The following is a 19,046-nucleotide window of genomic DNA, read 5'->3' on the forward strand; positions in this document are numbered from 1 at the left end:
TGTTAGGTCTATTCTGTACCTCATCTGTATTTTACCTCTTAACAATCCTGGATTGATCTATTATCTCTTAACAACCTATTCTAGTATCTCATAACAGTCTTGGATTGATCTATTATCTCTTAATAACCAATTTTACTCTCTCTTAACAATACTTGTTCATAAATCAATTTTGTAATATTTCTATTGTACACAAATAATATATATTATTCATTCTATGTAAATACATTTTTAATTTTAAATTATTAATTAAATTTTGTATTCAAATAGAATTACATATATATAATAATATAAATTTTTTTAAAATGAAAATTATAATATTTTATTTTTTTTTATATAATAATTGTTTTGATAAAAAATGTATGTATAATGTGTATTGAAAAATTAGAAACAAAAAATGAAAAAATTTTTTTTCTATATTATAAAAAAATAGAAATAAAAAAACTAATTAAGAAATATTTAGACAATGATTTATTTATCAAAATTATTTTATTTAATAACAATAATAATTTATTTAAATATAATATAAATAATATTAATTTTGTATGTACAAATAAATGATATAAATAATTTTATTTAATACAAATTTGTTAATAAATGAGTATGTATGAACAAAGTTTTATATAAAGTGCAGTATGAAAACATATCTTAAAATAAAAAATATATGAATTATATATTTATGATGAAATGATTTATAACGTTATTGTTACTTAATGAAAAATATAAGTGTAAAATATAAGTGGATATATACATAATACAAACATAACTTAAGATTTATATCAGAAAAATAATATTAATAACGTTAAAAATAATTTATATATACTAATATAATAAATATAATAAAATATGTATTAATATCATTGAACAACTTTTGGTTCTATTCCTATTTCTTCGTATAACTCATTTTTACTACCAGGATAATTATCTAATATACAATCTAAAATTTCAGTACATAAACGTTTCCGTTTTACATATTCACGTGAATAATCATTTAATGCTTTTTCTGCTTTTCTTTTAGATTCAGTTAAATCCTCAGTTCCATTTGCCTCCATTAATGCATCCAATTTATTTTCCAATTCTATAATTCTCTGTTGAGTTAAAACTTTTTGTTTTTTTGCTTCTTCAATTGTGATAGAAGACTTCATAGATGACAATAAAGCCTCTTGTACTTTAATTTCTTTTTCTAATTCTTGATGCTTACTTTCAACTTCATTAGCATGTGCTTGTAATTCTTTGTCTATTCTCATTAATTCTTCTACATCAAGAGATGAATCTTGAGTTGGACAATAAAGTTTTTGTTTTCCATATACCTAATGCAAAAATTAATTTTTATGTAAAATATAATCAATCTATTTTTATATTATTATATTTTATATTATACAAAAAAAAAATATTCTACTTTTTCAAATATTTTTCCTTCAGCTACCAATTTATCTACAGCTTTTTGTACAGCTACTTTACCATATTCATTATGGAGATTTGAAACTAAATCATTAATACTATATGGTCTATTTTGTATTTTCATATATTTATATACAGTCTCTGCCATTGTTATTATTAATTTTTTATATTTTTTTTTATTTTTTATATACTGTATTTAAAATATTTTTCTAGGTTATTTTATTTTCTAATTAAAAAATTAATTTCATTAAGTATAATAATGATTATATTTATTCAATATGTTATTTTTATTGCTGAAATTAATTCTTCGTGTTATAAATACTTACAAATATTATCATATACCATTATTTGTAACATTGATTGAAAATACTAATCTATAATAAAAAACATTTAGGTTAATACCTTGAAAATTTTATTAGAATCACAAAATTAATTTTTACAACAAAATATAAAAGAATATATTATATATATTATAAATTAATTATTTTATTAATATTTTTATTACATATTTTTTATTTTATTAATATTATGTATAATTTTATTATAATCAACATGCAACAAGTGTTTTTACTAACTTCATAGATCACGTGATCTTAAATGTAATTAAACCTTGAAAACAAAAAATTTAATAAAATATTACATAAAAGAATATTACATAACAAAAATACCAGGAAAATAAATGATAATAATAAAATAATAATAATAATAATAATATTTATAAAAATTAAAAAAATCACTTTCAAATTTTTTTTATGAAAAATCGAAATTTTTATACTTTTTATTAGATATTATTATAAATAATATTAAAATCAAATGTTATTTATTTAAATATACACTTATATATTATTATATTTTTTTTATTTTAATCAATGTAATATTTATTATTTTTCATACTTTTATATATGCATTTATAAAACCGTATACATTTATCTTCTAATTATTCATATTACGAAACTTAACATATGAATATGCATCTATGTTAAGAAAGAGAGATAATAGAAGCAAATAAAACATCGCAATTTCTAAGATATTATATTATCTTCATTTTTATTATTATATTATATGATCTTCATTTTCTAAGATATTATATTATTAACTAATAAATGTTATTAATTATCCTTAATTAAAAATAATCATTTCATCATATTTGGACTCATTTTAATCAGAATGATTAATTCCTGAATTCATTAACAACATTAATATTATAATAGAACAAAAAATTAAATTTTTTTGTTAAAATAATAATTCATCGATTCTTATCTTATCAGATTGTGTCCTGACGGTTTCAAAGGTTCATTTGCTTAAGATGATTTTAAAATCTAGTGGGGATAGCGAAATTACATATGCGATACATTTCAAGTTACGTTTTCTAAGACATTACTGTATGGAAAGTAAATTTCAAAATATAAATTAGTATACGGAAGAGTTACCAGAATTTATTGTGTATACTTATATCAAAGAATATCGATGTGAATAGAAATTGCTTATTAAAAATAACAACAAACAAAATGAATTTTCTTCGGAATAGTGCGAATAGTGTCATCAATAAATGTCCTACCATTAAGACGGGTGAATCAGTTATTAGTTATATGCATTATATCATTTGACATATCATATATCTTAAATTATTATAGTTGCGATATACAATCATTTAAGTGCGAAAATATAGTTCATTCTCAAAATTTAATAGTCAATAATTTTATTTATAATATATTATTTATTTATATTATTATTAATAAAATTGTCAGATATAAAAAAATCAATTCTATACACTAATCAATAAAAAAGTTTTTAATATGATAAAAAATTAATGTAAAGAAAATATCAAAAAAAGTTTATTTTTTCCAGTTTCAATTTAATTTTATATTAAAAACAATTCTGTATAGACAATCAGCTGATCATCAATTTAATTCTTGTTGATCAAATGATAAGAAATGATTAGTAACATACCTTAATATTGCTCAAACAAAATTCTGCAATGAAATATTTTCAAAACATTTATATTGTATTAACTCAGATATAATTAAATTGATACTATTAATTACACTGTAAAGGTACATTATAGAAAAAAGATTTTTATAACTTTCTATTATATAAAATAATCAATTCATCAATATGATAACAAATGCGATGTATTTAAATTAATTCTATATATCAGTTCTATATTAATTGTATAACTTAATAATCTGTTGACAGACATTTCTTTCTATCTTACTCATTCTTAATATTCATCACTCTTTTTGTAAGACTACTGAACCGAAGATAGGAGAGAGTTGAAACTCGATACATATGTATACTTCGATTACGCAGTAATACCATATTTGTCACGAAAAGTGTATATGTACATATATATAATGCATATTTATTAATCAGAAAATAATTAAAATCAATAATAAATATGAGTGAGTGAAATCAAAGATAAACATAATTAGTGAGTGAGTGAAACCAAAGAAAAGTTTATTAAAAACAAAATCCTTTTTCTCTATACAATTCTTTGTATAATTCTAATGAATCGAAATATGATCATAATTGCTATTATTCACAAAAATAATAACAATTACATGTATTACAATAGTACAATTTTTATAATGATATATTTAAATATCTTTATATTTACATGATATTAAAATTTCAATATATTATCGCATATATTGAAATAATGAAATATTTTTTTACTTTTTTAAAAATTTGATTAATTAATTGAGATATATTGTTAATTGTTTTTTATCATTAGGTGAAATGAATAATTACATGTCACAGATGTCAATATAAAATTAAATTATTTATAATTTGAAAAAAAAACTTCATCTGTATAACAACTTTTTCTATTTTCCTGATATTTAAAATTAACTATCTAAAGTTTTATAATGTCTTATAGAATAAACTTCGGTATGCTTTATATTATTTTTATAAATTTTATAAATTTATTTAATTTTTATTGATGTTATATGAATCTATTATTATTTTTAAATTTGATAAATATTATTTTAATATTAATTTCAAAAAATAAAAAATTTATAGAATTATAATAATTAAATAAAAAAATTATGAGATTTTAAATGATCTATGTTTGTATAAGTATGTGTGATTGGATATTAGAGACCAGAGATAAAAGGGCGAGTCAGTTGCTTACGAGATCTCTTGAGAGTGTAATAAAAATAGTTTCGTTAATTTAGAAAATAATAATTTGTACGTAATTTAATAAAATTTTAAGTGTTACTAAATGTTACTTATATGCAACGAACATTTTCAATTAACATTATGGTTTCTAACCTTGAAATAAACTTTTTTTTTTTTGAAATATGAATGTACATCGAATAAAGTGAAAATTGAAGTGAAATTTATAGAATTATTTTCAAATATAAACCGAAAACCATAATATATAATTTTTTTATTTTGTATGAGATTTGTAATCATGGAAGAATTGACATCGTATTTATATATAATTGTGTATATACTATTTTACTTTTTAATTTAATTCGTCTTTTACAGCAATACAAATTATTATATTTAACGTTTTAACTTATATTTTTTGTTATAGTAAAAAAAATATATAGTGTTATTTTTTTTATAAATTCATTATATTATTTGATATTCTGTAAAACTAATCTAAATTACCAAATATATTCAATCGGGAATTATGGTTTTTCTTTTTCTCTTTCTCTAATACAATCCTTTCTACAATTTTTCTAATTAATAATATTTATAATTAAATATTATGCATATATATTTTTGTAATTGTTTTTATAATCGTATTTAATAATTATTTTTATAATCATATTTTGTAATTATTTGTATAAAATTATGTATATAAAGTTTTATAATCAAATAACAATGAAATTGAACTTTTTAAAATCAAATCTTTAATTTCATTTAGTATATATCAAATAACATAATTTCCATGATTCATAACATCTGTAATCCATTTAAAATGCAACTGATGCAACATTGTTAATTTTTGAAAACATTTATTGTATATTTCGAATATATATATATATATAAATGTTGCATCAGTTTTTTAAATATATATAAAATATAAAATGTACGTCTGGCAGAATTCTCACTCAAAATTAATTAAACAAATTGCATTATGTTCAAACAAAAAATTATCATTCGATTTTTAACATATAATATATAATATTAGTGGAATAATTATTACTGAATGTTTTTTCAGAGTGGTTCACTAAAGAATTTTTGTGTACTGGAAAGATGAAATACGTGAGTTTCGGAATATGTGGATTATTCGTTATAATACTTATAGTTGGTCTAAGTTTAGCATTGATCATTGATGACTATAATGGAAGCGATGCTCTTAATAATGTACCACTTATTGATGGGTGAGTAATCTTTGTTATTATTACATCATTAAAAAACATTAAAAAAGAATATATATAGTAATAAAAAATATAATAAATATAAATACTATAAAAATTATGAATATTTATTTAATGTAAATTATTCGCCTTCAAAAAAATGAAGTAAAATATAAGTAAGATTTTAAATAATTATTTAAATATAGAATAACTTTTTGTTTTTAAATTTATTTTATCATTTTAATAAAATTTACGTTGTTATTATTATTTTATTATATTATTTTTCTTTTAATTCGAAATATATTTATTCTGATATTAACCATAAAAAATTAATTAATAAAAATTATATATAAATTATATCAAAATTTCAAAATATTTTTCTAATTATTCAATTTAATATTTACAGACTGACAAAAATGACAAAAATTTTGTTACAAGAATTTTTCTTCGTTGAAAATAATAAAAAAAATAACGGGATCTCAATAGAATAAGATAGAAATTCATGCATAAAATCATGTATTTGTTAATACAAAAATATTTGTTAATCATAATTTACATAAATTAATCGTAAAGTATGCAATTAATGTAAAAAAAATAAATATTGCAAATTTTGAATGTTCATAAATAACTTAATTAAAAATGATAATCAATTTCTTCGTTGATCTAGAAATTTATATATTTTGAAATTATTTATTTTTCATATTTCATATTTTCTCTTTTTTTTTTTCTTTTTTTATATATTTTTTTATAGATTTCGATTGAATAACATAAAATGATGAATATAAAATAGATAGTAATTTTTATTTTTTTCATTTCAGTCACAACGATTTACCTTACAATTTATATAGATTGTTAGGCAACAACTTAGATCAATTCGATTTTACCAAGAATTTATCCGACGACAAATTATGGGGTAAACATGTATGTGTTTCGTGCACCACAGATTTGCCCCGGCTAAAAAAAGGAAAAGTGGGTGCACAAGTGAGTGAGAAAGCAACAAATGAAAAAGATAGGTTATCATTAGAATTTCTATTCTTTCATATATGTTATAAAATAAATTAATTGATTATTTTTATTAAAGGTTGTTATTATTTTAGATTTGATACCGAAGAATGTTTTATTATTGCAGTAAACATTAATGTGATATGACTTTCATATTTTACGCTATTTTTTATTTATACAATTATTTATCCATTTTGCTAATTTTCTTAGAAATTTAAAATTTATTGAATCTTTTTATTATCGTAATTTATTAATATTATTATCATTAATTATTGCGTTTTTACAAAAAATTTTGAAATTGATGTGATATATAACAGCAAATATTTTAATAATATTTAAAAATTAGTTATTTTATTAATAGAATATATGTTTGAATTACGAATTTAAAACATTTAAGATTTGACATTCTTTACAATTATATCACATACTTTCATAGAAATATGATTCATTGCTCAATATCTATGATTCAATGATTAGAAAAGATTATTATGTCGAGTCATGTCTTTTAATAAAAACATACTCTAATGTTATAAAGATGTAAAAAATTAATTTAACTGTAAACTTAAAAAAAAAATAGAAATTTACTGTAGCATATTTTGCATTAAAATTTAACATATTTTTTTTAATTTGATTAATAATGAACTTAAATTTCAGTTCTGGGCCGCATATGTTGATTGCTCCTCGCAATATAAAGATGCAGTTTCATTAACTTTGAGACAAATCGATGTTATTAAAAGATTAATTCGTAAATATCCGAATGATTTGCAATTCGTAACGAAAGCTGAAGATATCACAGATGCGTGGAATAACAAAAAAATTGCCTCTATGATCGGCGTTGAAGGTGGCCATTCCATTGATTCCAGTTTAGCAGTGCTCCGACTCTATTACGATCTTGGTGTGCGATATATGACACTAACGCATATGTGTAACACTCCGTGGTATGGTAAATTTTTATTCATATAATGAAATGTTTTAATATTTTAATAGTTAGATCTCTTAAAATGTTATAAAATAATTTATAAAAATGAAATTTTTTATGAAAAAAATAAAAATTTATATTATATTAATGGAATAGAAAATAATAAAGAAATAATTGTTTTATTGTTTATAATAATAAATAAGGAATATTTATAAAAGAAAGGTAAAAATGTAAACATTACTAAATATTTTCTTTTACTGAAGGGCCGACGCATCAACAGTGACAACTGGTGGTATCAACAATCTTACAGATTTCGGAAGAGTACATTAAATTTTTTTAAGTTGTTGCTGTACTTATATTCATAAAAGTTTACAAATTTCATATTTTAATAATAGGCTGTGGTCTATGAAATGAACCGATTAGGAATGTTAGTCGATTTATCACATGTATCTCACAATGTTATGAGAGAAGTGCTTGCAATATCGAAAGCACCTATTATTTTTTCTCATTCATCCGTCTTTACCCTTTGTCGCAATAATCGTAATGTTCCTGATGATGTTCTGCACACAGTTGTAAGTAAATTTTTTCAATGTTTTCTGAATATTCCATAAATAAAACATATAATTTTAAATATTAAATATATATACAATTTTTAGAAAAGAAATAATGGTATCGTAATGGTAAACTTTTACTCGGAATTTGTAAATTGTAATACCTCGAGAAAGGCAACTATGCGAGATGTTATAGGTATAACATTATCGAAAGTTTTATATTTTTTTATTTAAGATAAGAAAATTAAGAAAAGATACTTAAGAAAAGTATATAGAATTTTTATCGTAAATAATCGTCCATTTTTTTCTTTTAGACCATATCAATTATATTCGCAATCTTATCGGACCGAATCATATTGGTATTGGTGCAGACTACGATGGAGTAAATACGTAAGTCTCACTACGAATTGTCAAATTTAATAAATATAAGATAAATTTGTATTTTAGAATGCCAGAAGGTTTGGAAGACGTTTCTAAATATTCAGAATTATTTGATCGCATCTACGATAGTGGTCCAAATTGGACCAAAGATGAAATGGAGAAATTAGCTGGAAAGAATTTAATCCGTGTATTAAAAGCAGCGGAAAAAGTATGTTAAATATTTAGCTGAAATAATTTTTAATATTAAAATATATGAAAATATAACTATTTCAAAAGGTAAGAGACAAAATGGCAGAATCAGGACATGTACGACAAGATATTTTAGCGCCAAAAGAAATTTATCAAGCTCAAATAGTGGATCATCTTCAATCAAATATATGTTACACCTCAAAAGAGTGAGTGCAATAATTTAAATTATTATATATTTTTTAAATAATTTTATTTATTTACATATAATCTTATAGATGGAGTGATTTTAAACCGAATAATTTAAATCAAACAGTTTGAATTAAATTGCAACAATAAGAAAAATCTATTTAAAACAAAAAACATAGCATCTTGCGAGTAAATATACAATTAAATTATAAGCAATAAAATACCAAAAAGTTGGAAATTTTTAAAAAAATGCAAAATGTATTTATTATAATTTTGTCTATAAAAAGAAAATATTTGTTAATAGTAAAATCTGTTCATAATATGTATATATGGGTACTTATATAATTAACTATAGGAATAGAATTATAGAAATAAATTTTGTTTAACATGATTAATATTAAATATTACAGATAAGTAGATGCACAATACATCATACATATATACATAAATATGATATTCACATTAATAAAATGATAAATAAATATATTATAATTACATATATAATTTTACAAATAAATAATAACATATGTATTACAATTAATAAATATTTATATATTGTACATTAATATTTATACAGAATAAAATTATTTAACAAGAAAAAAAATTCTCCTTATTATTTCTTCTTAAAAAATTATTTTAGTACTTTTTATGTATTTTGTTTAAATTTGCAATATTACACTAAAATTATGCTTTATAAGAATTGAAATATAATATTTCGATGATTTTTTTATATTTTAAAAAAATATTCGTGAAAGAAACAAATTTTTATAATTTTTACTAGTTAAATTGATAAAAATTTATAAATCTTTCTAAAAAATAAACAGATTAAAAAAAAGATAGAATATTTTAGAAATTCTGTATTCTTCTATATATTGTTCTCAAATTTTAAGATTTTTATCTTATTTAACTTATAATAAGAATGGAATAAAATATTTTAATATTAATATATTTATATAAGATATCTATATAATATATTTATAATTTCTATGTTTTACGATTAAAAAATCATTATTTAATTTATTATATTTAATTTATTTTTTAATTTATTTTTTAATTAAAATAAAAATAATGGTAAATAATAAGAAATAAATATTATTGAGCTTAAAAAAATAAATATATAAAAATTGAAATACGATATAAAATTAAAAAATCTTTTTATGCTGTTTAAAAATAAAAAAATATGTTTAAAGTACAAAGTGATTATCTTTAATTTAGTAGTCGTAATTTAAGTATTATTCTAAATCGGAATGAAATGTATGAATGAACAGACTTTACATGTGCCGCTAGTTTTCTGTAATAGTAATAACCATCAGATGGCGCAGTAATTTGAACACTACTTGAATACACGGGAGTTTCCAAGCTCTGGTGTGATCGGCAGCAAAATGGCAGCGAGCGACTCTACCACGGACGACAGCCTTTATCCGATCGCTGTTTTGATCGATGAACTAAAAAACGAGGATGTACAGGTAATTCTAAAAGTATTCAAGATCGATATGTTACAATTGCAAAACAATCGAATTGTCGTACCGCTTGCAATCATTGGAAAATACAGAGTGTTAAGGTGGCTACAGCGGTAGCGTACAATTCGATAGAATATTCTTTTACTCTTCTGTCACTTTATATTAAATATTCTATCTTTGATATTAATATACTCAACAATGTAAATTATTTATTTGACAATTTTTTTGTCAAAAGATTTAAACTTAAGATTTTAATTTGAGAAAATGTATTTCATTACTTAGAGAAAACAAGCGTCTGAAAAGATAATGACTGGATTATGAAGAGTTGACCTACACGTTTACAGAATTTGTTTTGTTATAGTTACGGCTGAACTCAATAAAAAAATTATCTACGATTGCTCTTGCATTGGGCATTGAACGAACACGTAGTGAATTGATACCATTTTTAACTGAATCTATGTATGATGAAGATGAGGTTCTATTAGCATTGGCAGAACAACTTGGACAGTTTACTCCTCTTGTAGGAGGTCCAGAATACGTACACTGTTTACTGGTATATATTATTATTTATTTTATTCAATAATTATAATAGCAATAATATTTAACAAATTTTTATTAAGATATATATTATTTAATATTTAATTCAATATATAAATTTTTTTTTTATTGTAATAAAATAATTTAACAAATTATGGTTTGTATAAGATATTATATTAAAGCAAATCATATTTGATATAGTTACATATGAACATATATTATTTCAAATAAAAAAATAATTAATTTTAAATATTATTGCTATATAATAATTGTTATCATTATGTTTTAAACAAAGAAAATTGATTAAAAAGATATGAATTGATAAAAGAGATATACTTTGTTTACTAAGATATTTAAAATAACATTTAATAAAAATTTAAAAAAAAATAAATTTTTTAAATAAAATTTTTTTTAATTTAGAAACCTCTAGAGAGTTTGGCAACAGTTGAAGAAACTGTAGTTCGAGATAAAGCAGTAGAGTCTTTAAGAACTATTGCTGCTCAACATAGCTCAACAGATTTAGAAGAACAATTTGTTCCTTTGATACATCGTTTAGCAACAGGAGATTGGTTTACATCAAGAACATCAGCATGTGGTTTATTTAGTGTTTGTTATCCACGTGTTAGTCCAACAGTTAAAGGTAAAATAAAAAAAATTATTTAAACAATATAACAAACAATATAAAAATTAAAATTTCATTTGTACATAATTTCATATGTACAATATATATATATTTTTTTTATTTTTTTAGCATGTTTACGGAATCATTTTCGTAATTTATGTCAAGATGACACTCCAATGGCACGTAGATCTGCTGCCTCACATTTAGGTGAATTTGCAAAGGTTATGGAAATTGAATATGTAAAAGCAGATTTAATTCCAATGTTTGTCATCTTAGCTCAAGATGAACAAGTAAGATAAAATGTAAAAAATTATCTTATTAATTTTAAAACATTCATATCATTTACATTCATATCATATTTTATAGGATTCAGTACGTCTCTTGGCAATTGAAGCTTGTGTCAGCATTGCAGCATTGTTACCACAAGAAGATGTAGAACAACTAGTTATGCCCACTCTTAGACAATGTGCAAGCGATCAATCATGGCGTGTACGTTATATGGTGGCAGATAAATTCACAGATGTAAATTTTTTTATATATTTTTCTCTTTTAATAAATATTTAAATAATATTGATTTTTAATTAATTTTTGTTACTATTTATAGCTTCAAAAAGCTGTAGGTCCAGAAATTACGAAAACGGATCTTGTGCCTGCATTTCAAGTACTATTAAAAGATATAGAAGCTGAAGTACGAGCAGCAGCAGCTGATAAAGTTCGTGACTTTTGTCAAAATCTTGACAAATTTAATCAAGAGTCTATTATTATGACACAAATCTTACCAATAGTTAAAGAACTTGTATCAGATCCAAATCAGCATGTAAAATCAGCTTTAGCAAGTGTGATAATGGGTCTTAGTCCAATATTGGGAAAACATAAGTGAGTAAAAATATGTATCTATTTAATTTAAATATATTTTAAATTAAATAATAATAATAATAAATTTTTTAAATTCACAGTACAATTGAACATTTATTACCATTATTTTTATCACAACTCAGAGATGAATGTTCAGAAGTTCGTTTAAATATTATCAGTAATTTAGAATGCGTTAATGAAGTTATTGGTATACAACAACTTTCACAATCTTTACTACCAGCTATTGTAGAATTAGCTGAAGATTCAAAATGGCGTGTAAGATATGCTATCATAGAGTAAGTATTTTCCATGATATATTGTATATAATAGTAATATATATTAAAATATTAATATATAATCATATAAATTATATAATCATATAAAATTGATGAAATTAAATTTTATTTATTATATAAAATAATCATTTGTATTTATTTATATATTTTAGATATATGCCATTACTAGCTGGACAACTTGGAGTTGAATTCTTTGATGAAAAATTAAATTCTTTATGTATGACTTGGTTAGTAGATCATGTTTATGCTATCAGAGAAGCAGCAACATTAAATTTAAAAAAATTGGTAGAAAAATTTGGTCCTGAATGGGCACAAAATACTGTAATACCTAAAGTCTTAGCAATGTCAAGGGATCAAAATTATCTTCACAGAATGACATGTCTATTTTGTATCAATGTAAGTAAATTATTGTATTATTTATATAATAGTTAAACTTTTTCTATTATTTTTTTATCTTAGGTATTAGCAGAAGTATGTGGTCCAGAAATAACAACAAGGGTAATGCTTCCAACAGTCTTAGGAATGGCCACAGATAATGTTGCTAATGTACGATTTAATGTTGCTAAAACCCTTCAAAAAATTGGACCTTATCTTGAACCTTGTGCAGTACAAGCTCAAGTAAAACCTGTCTTGGATAAACTTAATACCGACAGCGATGTGGACGTAAAATATTTTGCTTCAGAAGCAATTGCAGGCATCGCAGGTAAAATTCTTATTATTTTATCTGATAAAATATTATTCTTGAATGAAATCTTTAATTTTTATCTATTATTTTTAAATTACATTTTTTATAGAATATATACTATGTTTCAGCGTAGGTTGAACAAGAGAAACTGCATTTAAGATTTATCCACCATTATACAGAACCTCAATTTCAAAAAGTAATCTGACGCAAACATTTACACTTACACACGGCAACAGGTAATATTATTGCACAGTCAGAGCAGATCTAATGTTGAAAAAAAATATAAATGTAAAATTCGTAGTTCACATATTAAACGATATTTTAAGTTCTGTTGTATCTGTATATCTATAATTATATTACATATTATTAAATATTCAATTCAATTGGTAAAATGTATTTCTTATACGTACCTAAATAATTATCTAGAGAATGATATAGTAATAATAATAAAAAGTACTCAGAATCATTCCTAAAATCAGAAAATTTCATTATAATCTGCTCTTCCATATTCATTGATCAAAAATTTACTTTATCTTTTAATAATCAGTATTTTAGTTTGGTACATAACATTGTTAAGTATTGTCTTTGTAAACAACAATAAAATTAACAATGAATAATATAATTTTATTTTGGCCTTTTTATTTAGTAATCAACTTGAATATCATACAATTTATATCATCGCATTTTATTATTATATTTTTTTATATTTTTCATTTTATATTTTTAAATTAGTTAAATTGGTTATCAAATTAGTGTTAATAAATGATATTAAAGTTTCATCCATAGGAAAATAATAATTTAATAATAATCATTAAAAAATTTGGAATTTTAGAATTTTGAAAAATAAATTGTTTAAATTTAATTCGAGCATAGATATAATATTTGCTACATATGATTTCTTAAATAATAAAACATTTTAAAAAATATTTATATTATCTCAATATATAAATTTGTTATATTAGCCAATTTATAATAAAAAAAATAGATATGACAATAAGAATATTTTTTTCATTCACTTATATCAAAAAGGTATTTCTATTAATGTTATTTAATAAGGGATGGCTAATCATTATAACATAACATTTACAAATATATCATTTAATAGTTGTTAGTAACTACCATATACATAATAATTTTATATTAATAAGTTATTAAAACTAGAATGTTTTTGTACTTCTACAAGAAAGAATATTTGTTAGTATTATAATAGTACATATTCTTCTCATGAAGAGGAAATATATATCATTTCTTAATTTTATCATACTATATACACATTCTATAAAACTAAGAGGCATATGAAATACGAGTATTTTCAAATATAAAATTTATATATCGCAGAAACAATTCTTATTCTATATCTATTTAAAAATGTTACATATTAATGAGTTATTTATAAAATATGTACCATTATTGACAATATTTTTAGCTTTATAAAACCATATAATACGAATTTTGAAATTGTAGTACGATTATATTATAAAAATTAATTTTTAATGTTATGAATTGAAATTATTGAATATTATTGCATATATTTTTTTCTCATAACATTCCATAACATGGAACCAATATATATATTTAGTACTATAATATAAAAAAAACATGTTATTTTTGTATCTATGAAAACATAGTTTTGAAAATCATATAAAACTATATTTATTTTATTTTTTAAAGTTTATATTTCAATTCATATATTCTAATTTTAAAGTTTTATATTTATAATTTAAACTTTTTTTAATATATGCAAAAACTGATGTTTTTAAATATATTATTTTAAATTTCATTTGATCTTAACAATATTATTTTGAATAATAAAAATATATTTGTTATTAAAAAGTATAAACAAAATATTTTAATTTTGAAATAACTTAATAAATTAGTCGAAAAATGTAAGAAATTTTGATTTGATTACAAAAATAAAGAAAATTATTACATGATTTTCCATAATTTGTTAAATAGTTAACATTAACTTCAAAAATTGTAAAAAAAATTATACATATACAATTTTACAATTTTAACATTCAAATAAACATTTTTGTTCTAACCGTTAATTTTTTTTATAAATAAAGATGAAATAAATGTTATATCATTAATACAAGTCAATAAGTCAAATATCAATTATATCGTAGCTGTTTCAGATTTTGCCAAATCTACACAAACTGTATGACTAATAGTTGATACATGTGCATTTCCATTATTATCAGAACTAATAATATTTAAAGATGAAATTTTGGCACGCTGATATGCTACAACTGTGTTTAAACTTAAAAACCTAAAAAAAAATTTTTTTTAATAAATATAATATGCAACAACGACATATAAAATAATAATAAATATAAAAGCAGAAATTATCAATAATTTACCTTATACAAACATACATAACCAATAATGCAGTACCAGCTGCAAGCATTCTAATAATTGGGCCTTCTACTAATTGAATAAGAGTCCAAGCAGCAGCTGATGATCCACACATTGTCGTGACAATAGCAATAGTTTGCAAGCAATGACGCGAAGTTATACCATTTTGCCAATCCAATTTACTTGCATGTTCAACATTATATTTTGTACCACATACTTTGCAACTAAGACTATCAGCATTTACAGAACTCTGAAATAAATATAATGTATATATAATAATATAAAATGTATATAAAAGTATATAAAAAGTAATATAAAATATGAATGTAAAATAAAAATAATATTTTACCTCGACCAACCATCGACGCAAACAATTGTGGTGAACTGCACTCACATCACCTCTACATTGACAAGGTTGTATTAATGGTCCAGCATCTTGTCTTTCACTATCATAACAAATCCAACAATCTTTACTACTAATTGATGTTCCATCTGAGAAAAGTGCAGTTTCTTGTTCTCCACCTTTATCTTGTAATTCTATTTCTTTTATATATTTAGAATGATCTAATCGCTTCAAAAGACGTTTTGGATTTAGAATCCATAATTGTTCTGGACTAAAATAAAATAAAAAAAAAATATTATAATAGATAAATATCAAGATTCAATTAAGATTAATTAAAAATGATAAATAATATATTAAAATACTATAGATTTTCATATTAACATAGTTTCACTATTATATTATATTCATATTAATTATATTTTAAATTAGTTATTTAATATATAATATAAAATATAAACCTAAAACAATTCCATAACACACATGGAAACCATAATATTACGCCTACTTCAATAATACGGAAAACAACATCGTGCCAATTCCTACTATATATAGGAACTCTGTAACGTAAAATATGTATAATTATTAAAAATGAAAAAAATATAATTATACTCAATTAAGATATTATTTTCAAACTCACTTTGCTTTCCAAAATTCACTAAGTGTTTCACTACATAAAAATCCAACAATAAAAAATAACATGATAGCTTGTGATAATAAACCTACACGAGATTGATGTAACTGAGAAATATTTATTTGTTCTTGCACTTGAGATAATTGTGATGTACTTGGAACAGCATCAAACAATTTTGCAGTAACTTGTTCTTCGGCATTAACTTTTAAATCAGAAACCATACGTTTATTCAAAATTGTGCTATTTTGATAATCATTCAAAAAGCCACCTCGAATCTAAAAAAATTCATTTTAATGCAACATGTATTTACAGAAAATTTTTATATTATTTATAATAATTAATTTACTTTGAAGTATACTTCCACTCCATAAATTAAGAAGAAAATCACAACAATAAATAAGAGCACTGCATAACAACCATTAAAAATATGAGTGTAAGAGCTCTAAAAAAAATTAATGTATAATGAATTATTGATGTCATATTCAAATAATTAAAATTTTATTATGATAAATATACTATTATTTAATTTACCTGATCTTCTTCAGAATATAATTGAGTGATAATAAATTCTGCTAGAAGTAGAGAATATGTTAATACATTGAATACAGCAAAACCTATGAATGATTTTGAAAGAAATTGTGGTTTGTCCCATGACATATTTCTTAAGTGAAATACTTCAGCCCAAAAACAAACAATTAAAGAAGATCCACTTAAAACAAGTGGATAATATGCAGATAATAAACTTCTAGACCATCCTTCTTTAAATGCCGTCTGTAAAAAAATAAATTTTAAATATTTAAAAGAGATTAAAAAATTTTATTAATATTTTTATTAATAATATTTTTATGTAATATTTACAGGTGATGTAAAATATGCTCCTCTTATCAATGATGCAAGAAACACAATAAAATATAAAACTTTTTGTGTTGTAACTCTACAAGCTCTAAGAAAAGATGGTGCTTTCATTTTTTGCCATTCTGCGATAATACACATAATAAGTTGTATTAAACAGACAAATGCCAACATAAAGAATATTGTGGCAAATGCAATATAATAACTTAAATTTGGAACGTGACATTCTAATCCATCAAATTGAATCTATAAGAAAAAAATATATAAATATTTTGAAATATAAAAATTTAAATTCAAATTTAATTTTTAATTAATTATAATTATAATTTTACCTCACATAAACAAGTACCATTATGACATTCTCCATGTCCGGAGCAATTTTCATTGCCACAGGTATCATTCCAAGCCATCATTCCAAACTTTACTAATAAAGTTAATGGATTTTGTGTACTCAAAGCAATCATTTGTTCCATGATCACTAGATAAAACTGACTGTTATTACACAGTCGTTATGAAAATCTGTTAAATGTAACAAACAAATATTTAGATATTTTCAAAATATTCAAAAAAATGATAAATCAGACAATATATGAAATTAATCTATAAATATTAATAAGTCTACAAACATTAATAACATATTATGATATCATAATATAAGATATTGCATATATGCAATAAAATAAAATTTATATAACAAATATTTATTAATAAAAAAATTTTAAACTAATAATTATTTAAATTCTATAAAAAATAATAAAAATTAAACAAAAAGATTATAATAAGAAATATAAAACACAAATTAAATTATACAAAGGACTACTATTACGTACCATAAAATTAATCCATAAACAATATTTATAAATATTTTTATAAATCTAATTATAACATAACAAAAAGTATTATGAATCCTAAAAAATCGAAAAACTATTGTAACTCAAACTTACTAATAAACTGCGCACTTTATTCTTAGCACTGATATTTCTGTTGTTTAATGATATAAATTTTATATGGTCCAAATACAATTTTAACCACCTACGCAACAATTTAATTCTTCATCAGCTGTCACTATTACTACATCTTTAATAAATATTGACATTAGATAAAATACGATTTATTGTCATGAATTTTTTTAATATTTTAAAGAACTAACTAACAAAAATTATTTAAAAAATGATAAGTCACCAAATTAAAGATTCAATTTCTATAATATTCTTTGTTAGTATTCGAAATTAACGTTTTTTTCTTATAAATCCACCATTGATAATAGTACAAGCATAGATAAAGTGTAAGATAGATGTAACATCCAATTCATTTTCATGTCGCATAATCTAAAAATATAAACGAATTATGAAAACGAAATACTGGAAGTTCATGAAATTTTTTATCATTTTTTTACTTTTAATATTATCTATCTAACATGGAATTTTTTGAATATATATAGCATAAACCATATATCTTTAATTTATCAATG

At 21.5% G+C, this 19,046-nt stretch overlaps 4 protein-coding genes across 14 annotated transcripts; 2 read left to right on the top strand and 2 right to left on the bottom strand.

Annotated features, from left to right (window-relative positions):
• Positions 1–467: 467 nt before the first annotated feature.
• Positions 468–3,643, bottom strand: LOC107994989 (homologous-pairing protein 2 homolog). 3 transcript variants are annotated; one of them, XM_017052201.3, is made up of 4 exons: positions 3,349–3,643; positions 1,725–1,772; positions 1,397–1,624; positions 468–1,307 (listed from the first exon to the last, which is right to left on the bottom strand). In XM_017052201.3, the coding sequence occupies exons 3-4, from the start codon at positions 1,544–1,546 to the stop codon at positions 855–857; spliced, it is 603 nt and encodes a 200-aa protein (XP_016907690.1). In that variant the 5' UTR covers positions 1,547–1,624; positions 1,725–1,772; positions 3,349–3,643; the 3' UTR covers positions 468–854. The 3 variants fall into 3 exon arrangements, with proteins under 3 accessions (XP_016907690.1, XP_061935036.1, XP_061935023.1); XM_062079052.1 differs by lacking the exon at positions 3,349–3,643 and adding an exon at positions 2,293–2,328; XM_062079039.1 differs by lacking the exons at positions 1,725–1,772; positions 3,349–3,643 and adding an exon at positions 1,801–2,328 and having other exon boundaries at positions 1,397–1,691.
• LOC107994988 (dipeptidase 1) lies at positions 2,725–9,169 on the top strand. 6 transcript variants are annotated; one of them, XM_017052195.3, is made up of 11 exons: positions 2,725–2,967; positions 5,573–5,735; positions 6,530–6,692; positions 7,368–7,651; positions 7,896–7,953; positions 8,028–8,204; positions 8,289–8,379; positions 8,498–8,573; positions 8,631–8,772; positions 8,841–8,959; positions 9,029–9,169. In XM_017052195.3, the coding sequence occupies exons 1-11, from the start codon at positions 2,907–2,909 to the stop codon at positions 9,069–9,071; spliced, it is 1,377 nt and encodes a 458-aa protein (XP_016907684.1). In that variant the 5' UTR covers positions 2,725–2,906; the 3' UTR covers positions 9,072–9,169. The 6 variants fall into 6 exon arrangements, with proteins under 6 accessions (XP_016907684.1, XP_016907686.1, XP_016907689.1 ...); XM_017052197.2 differs by lacking the exon at positions 2,725–2,967 and adding an exon at positions 3,660–3,800; XM_017052200.3 differs by lacking the exon at positions 2,725–2,967 and adding an exon at positions 3,690–3,833.
• A 1,074-nt stretch (positions 9,170–10,243) lies between these two features.
• On the top strand, positions 10,244–14,016 carry LOC107994916 (serine/threonine-protein phosphatase 2A 65 kDa regulatory subunit A alpha isoform). 3 transcript variants are annotated; one of them, XM_017052066.3, is made up of 10 exons: positions 10,244–10,405; positions 10,761–10,952; positions 11,357–11,576; positions 11,688–11,848; positions 11,925–12,080; positions 12,163–12,434; positions 12,515–12,709; positions 12,862–13,105; positions 13,169–13,412; positions 13,523–14,016. In XM_017052066.3, the coding sequence occupies exons 1-10, from the start codon at positions 10,322–10,324 to the stop codon at positions 13,525–13,527; spliced, it is 1,773 nt and encodes a 590-aa protein (XP_016907555.1). In that variant the 5' UTR covers positions 10,244–10,321; the 3' UTR covers positions 13,528–14,016. The 3 variants fall into 3 exon arrangements, with proteins under 3 accessions (XP_016907555.1, XP_016907554.1, XP_061935048.1); XM_017052065.3 differs by having other exon boundaries at positions 13,528–14,016; XM_062079064.1 differs by having other exon boundaries at positions 13,169–14,016.
• On the bottom strand, positions 14,014–18,855 carry LOC107994915 (uncharacterized). 2 transcript variants are annotated; one of them, XM_017052063.2, is made up of 10 exons: positions 18,520–18,855; positions 17,908–18,094; positions 17,582–17,821; positions 17,255–17,494; positions 17,070–17,165; positions 16,730–16,998; positions 16,551–16,649; positions 16,099–16,363; positions 15,755–15,999; positions 14,014–15,663 (listed from the first exon to the last, which is right to left on the bottom strand). In XM_017052063.2, exons 2-10 carry the CDS (start codon positions 18,046–18,048, stop codon positions 15,510–15,512), a joined length of 1,749 nt encoding a protein of 582 aa, XP_016907552.1. In that variant the 5' UTR covers positions 18,049–18,094; positions 18,520–18,855; the 3' UTR covers positions 14,014–15,509. The 2 variants fall into 2 exon arrangements, with proteins under 2 accessions (XP_016907552.1, XP_016907553.1); XM_017052064.2 differs by having other exon boundaries at positions 18,406–18,855.
• Between the last annotated feature and the right edge of the window lie 191 nt (positions 18,856–19,046).

Source organism: Apis cerana, linkage group LG1 (genome assembly GCF_029169275.1).
Source record: "Apis cerana isolate GH-2021 linkage group LG1, AcerK_1.0, whole genome shotgun sequence".
NCBI lineage: Eukaryota > Metazoa > Arthropoda > Insecta > Hymenoptera > Apidae > Apis > Apis cerana.